This window comes from Halichoerus grypus, chromosome 12 (genome assembly GCF_964656455.1).
Source record: "Halichoerus grypus chromosome 12, mHalGry1.hap1.1, whole genome shotgun sequence".
Taxonomy (NCBI): domain Eukaryota; kingdom Metazoa; phylum Chordata; class Mammalia; order Carnivora; family Phocidae; genus Halichoerus; species Halichoerus grypus.
The window spans coordinates 68148468-68153375 of NC_135723.1; the positions used below are offsets into that span (position 1 = coordinate 68148468).

At 31.5% G+C, this 4908-nt stretch overlaps 1 protein-coding gene across 1 annotated transcript; it reads right to left on the bottom strand.

Moving 5' to 3' along the window:
- Positions 1 to 3610: 3610 nt before the first annotated feature.
- On the bottom strand, positions 3611 to 4208 carry LOC118519762 (large ribosomal subunit protein eL42-like). Its single transcript, XM_036067374.2, has one exon. The coding sequence runs from the start codon at positions 3899 to 3901 to the stop codon at positions 3611 to 3613; it is 291 nt and encodes a 96-aa protein (XP_035923267.1). The 5' UTR covers positions 3902 to 4208.
- Between the last annotated feature and the right edge of the window lie 700 nt (positions 4209 to 4908).

Below are 4908 nucleotides of genomic sequence, written 5' to 3' on the forward strand. Positions count from 1 at the left end.
CTTTTTAATTGCAAAATTAATATAAAACACTTTGAGAGAAAGGCTTAGAGCCTTTTCTTCAAAAATGTCAAAAAGACAATTTAAATACAAATAAATACTTGCCATTTTGCAGCATGTAATTATATGTAAAATTATGAAGCAAAAGAAGATACATTGAAGAAAAACATAAAATGTGGCTAAAATTTTTGACATTTTTTTAGTTTGCTTATAAACAGTATAATATTAAGTTAATTGCTAAGGTAGGAAATAGTGCTTTTTACTCACTATGTATACCACTCTAATTAATCCATGTGCTAGTTGAATATAATTTTTAGGTGTCATTGTTAATCTATGAATTCAAATACACTGTAATAGATGCTGAACTCTGCCATGAAAATACTCATTTTGGATACTTCTTCCAGTACAGGTGTAAATATGATATGTGATAAAATAATGAATCATCATTATTTTAGTAATCTTTAGAATGTGACAATTCATTCTATGATACATGTATTCCCACCAAGCTCTCTGCCACATGGTTGTCATTTAATGGAAGGATGGTAGAGGACACATGGGGTTTCACAATTTAAAAAAAAAGACTCTTAAGTGGTAGATCCTGCCTACGTGTAAAACACTGAAAATCACTCTTTAAAAGATAAAGGAATAAGAATGCCAAAAGTGAGGAATGATTTAAAATGAATGTAACTATATTTTTTTCTCTTATTATATTCTTTTTGATTTCTACCTGGACTTGTCTAAGAATCTTGTAACTACTTTTCTGATTTTGATTTTCACCTTTATTAGGATATATCCATTTCTAAACTCCTTTAAATAACTATGCCAAATTTAGGAAAAAAATGTATATATCAAATTAAAAATACTTAATATGATAAATGCAGTTTGCCCATTACAAAGTGGATAAATGGGAAGTAGAGGATTGATAATTCAGTTGCCAAGCTGTACTCCTGCATTGAGAAGATGAATTACTCAAAAGAGCCAGCTACATCACACAATTCTCATCTATTTCATTCTTCTCCTCTGATAGTGGCTAATTCCAGATTTCAGCCCAACTCTCAGGAATTCATAAGGTTTGCGCAAAGAATGGAGCTGTGATCTTCTAACTCTTGTCAGAGTTGTCTTGCTTCTATATAGATGCAAGATATTTTTGTCTTTAAAAAATCTCAAACATTTCCATCACTTCAAAGAAAAATCCCTTACCCATTAAGCACTTTTTTCCCAATTCTCTCTCTTCCCACACAGTCCCTTGGCAATCACTGATCTGCTTTCTGTCTCTATGAAATTATCTATTTTGGATATTTCTTATAAACAGTTTTATGATATATGAGCTTTTGTGTCTGGTTTCTTTCAATTAGTGTAATATTTTTGAGGTTCATTCACATTGCAACATAGATCACTACTTCATTTTTTATGGTTGAATAATGTATCCGTGTAAACACAATTTGTTTATCTCTTCATCTGTTGCTGGACATTTGGCTGTTTCTATCTTTTGGCTATTGTGAATAGTGCTGCTGTAAACATATGTGTACATGTGCTTATTTGAATATCCATTTTTGCTTCTTTTGAATATATAACCAAATGGAATTGTGGGTTCACATTATAATTCTATGTTTAACTGTTTGAGGAACCAACAAATTTTCCACAGTGACTGAACCTTTTTACATTCTTATCAGCAATGTACAAGTGTTGTAATTTAATTTTTCTATATCCTTTCCAATACTAGTTATTTCCTTTTTTTTTTTTTTTTTTTGTATTGTCATTCTAGTGGATATAATGTAATACCTGGTTGTGGTTTTGATTTGCATATCTCTAATGACTAATGATGTTGGACATCTTTCTAGTGTACTTGCTGGTCACTTGTATATATTCTTTTGAGAAACACCTATTCAAGATCTTTGCCCATTTTTTTAATTGAGTTGTCCTTTGTGGTTCAGGAGTAAGAGTTCTTTATATGTTCTGAATACTAGAGCTTTTTTAGTTATATGATTTCCATATATTTTCTCCTACTTTGTAGTTATCTTTCTACTTTCTTGATGATGTCCTTTAATGAACGGTTTGTTTTTTCCATGAAGTCCAGTTTACCTGGTTTTTTGTTTGTTTGTTTGTGCTTTTGGTGTCTAAGAATATCTAAGAATTCATTACTAAATTCAAGGTCATGAAGATTTACCCCTGCATTTTCTTTTAAGAATGTTATATAGTATTAGCTCTTATAGTTAAGTCATTGATCCATTTTGAGTTTGTTTTTTTTTTTAATATGGGGAGAGGTAGGTATCCAGCTTTTCATTCTTTTCATATGTTCCCTGAGGACATCTAGTTTCAGCACCATATGTTGAAGAAACTATTGTTTCTCCATGAATAGTCCTTTAGCATCAGGGTGATAGTGGCCTCAAATAATTAGTTAGGAAGTGTTCCTTCTTCTTCTTCTTTTTTTTTTTTTTTTTTTGAAGAGTTTGAGAATGATTGGTGATAATTCTTCAAATATTTGGTATATTTCACTAATGAAGCCATCTGATCCTAGGTTTTTTCCTTGAGTGGTTTTTGATGACTGATTTAATGTTTTCCTTGTTATAAGTCTCTTGAGATTTTCTATTTTTTCTTGAGTTATTTGGGTAATCTTTGTTTCTAGAAATTTGTTTCATCTAGAAATTTGTTGGCTCATAATTATTCATAGGACTCCCATAATCTTTTTTGTTTCTGTAAGGTTGGGCGTAAAATTTCCACTTACATTGTATTAGTAGATGCCCGACATGAAATGCTACAGAGCCCTTCATGTTGAAATGAAAGGACACTAGATGGTAACTTAAAGCCATATGAAGAAATAAAAATCACTGGTAAAAGTAACTAAATAGTAAATATAAAACCCAGTATATTATTTCAGTTTTAGTTTGGTATCTCTGCTTTTTATTTCCTGTATGATTTAAAGACATGCATAAAAATCATTATAAATCTCTGTTACTGGATATACAATATATAAAAATATAATTTGTGATAACAAAACATTAAGGCAGAAGGAACAGAGATATATAGGAGCAGAGTTTTCAAATACTGCTGAAGCTAAGTTGGTATCAACACAATTGTTATAAATTTAGGATGTTCATTATAATCCCATGGTAACCAATGAAAAAATATCTTACAAATATGCAAAAAAGAATTCGTTCATAAAATTAGAATGAACTAACAACAGCACTACCAAAAAAAAAAAAAGAAAGAAAACCCAAAAACCCAAAAAACAGCACAGCTGAACACAAAAGATGATAATAATGGAGGAAATAAAAAATTATGTAGGACATAAACAATCTAAGAATGGCAGAAGTGTGTCCTTTTTTTTATAAGCAATTACATCAAATATAAATGAATTAAGCACCCCAAGCAAAAGGCAGAGATTGGCAGAATGGATAAAAAGATATCATCCAAGTATATTCTCTCTCTCTCTTTTTTTTTTTCTCAAGCATAAACTGCCCCACAAGGGGAATTTTATTGATGGCACTAGTTTATTTCCCTCTTAAAAGACCAACTGCAACCAGATGAAGTGAACATAACCTCAAGATTTTATTGTCTTCATAATATAACAAAATATGAAGCTTAGAACTGGATCACTTGGCCCTTTCTCTTCTTAGTCTCCTCCCAGTTCAAAACGCTTGCATCTCTTAATAGCCAGCATTCTCCTAGATCTGCAGTTGGGCTCAACACATTCAAGCCTCAGCACAATTTTCTTTGTAGTTTTAGCCTTTTTCTGGAAAATCGGCTTAGTCTGCCCACTATAGCCACTCTGCTTCCTGTCATAACACCGCTTTCCCTGGGCATAAAGAGAATCTTTGCCCTTCTTGTACTGTGTCACTTTGTGGGGCTGGTGCTTGCCACACTTCTTGCAGAAAGTCCAGCAGGTTTTAGGAATGTTCACCATGTTTGCAAGAGCACTATTGGCATGGAAAGCCAAGTATATTCTCTTGACAGAGGATATGTTAGATCCAAATATACAAGTAGGTTAAAATTGAAAGGGCAGAAAAAGATACTCATGCACATAGTAACCACAAGAGAGCTGGGATGATTATACTAATATGGAAAAAACAGATTTTAAGTAAAAAAAAAAAAATACGAGAGACAAAGATGGGCATTAAATATTGATGAAAGTGTTAATTCATCAAGAAGATAAAACAATAATAAATATATATACACCAAACAACAGAGCCCCCGAAATATAACAAACGTTGACAGCATTAAATAGAGAAATGGTTCTATAATAGCAGTTGAAGACTTCAATACCCCATTTTTAGCAATGGATTGGATATCTAGATAGAAGATCAGTAAGCAAATATAGGACTTGAACAACACTATAAACCAACTACAATACTGTATTATATATATTGAAAGTTGCTAAGAGAGTAGATTTTAAAAGTTCTTAAACACGCAAATTGTTTAACTATGTGAGATGATGGATGTGTTACCTTATTGTAATCATTTCAGAATATATTCATATATCAAATCATTACATTGTACATCTTAAACTTATACCATATCAATTATATCTCCATACATATGAGGAAAAAACAGAAACCAACTGGATCTAACAGACATAAGCACAGCACTCCACCCAATAAGAGTAGAACAGTATATCAAGTGCACACAGAACCTTTTCTGGGATAGACTATGTTAGGCCACAAAACAAGTCTAAATAAATTTGAAAAGATTGAAATTATACAAAGTTATCTTCTGTGACCATAAAGGTAGAATACTGAATGAAGCTAGAAATCAATAACAGAAGGAAAACTTAAAAATCCATAAATATATGGAAATCAAAATGCATACTCTTAAATAACCAGTGGGTCGAAGAGGGCACCACAAAAGAAATTTGAAAATACTTAGGGAATAAAAATTAAAACATAGCATACTAAAGTTTATGGTATGCAGTGA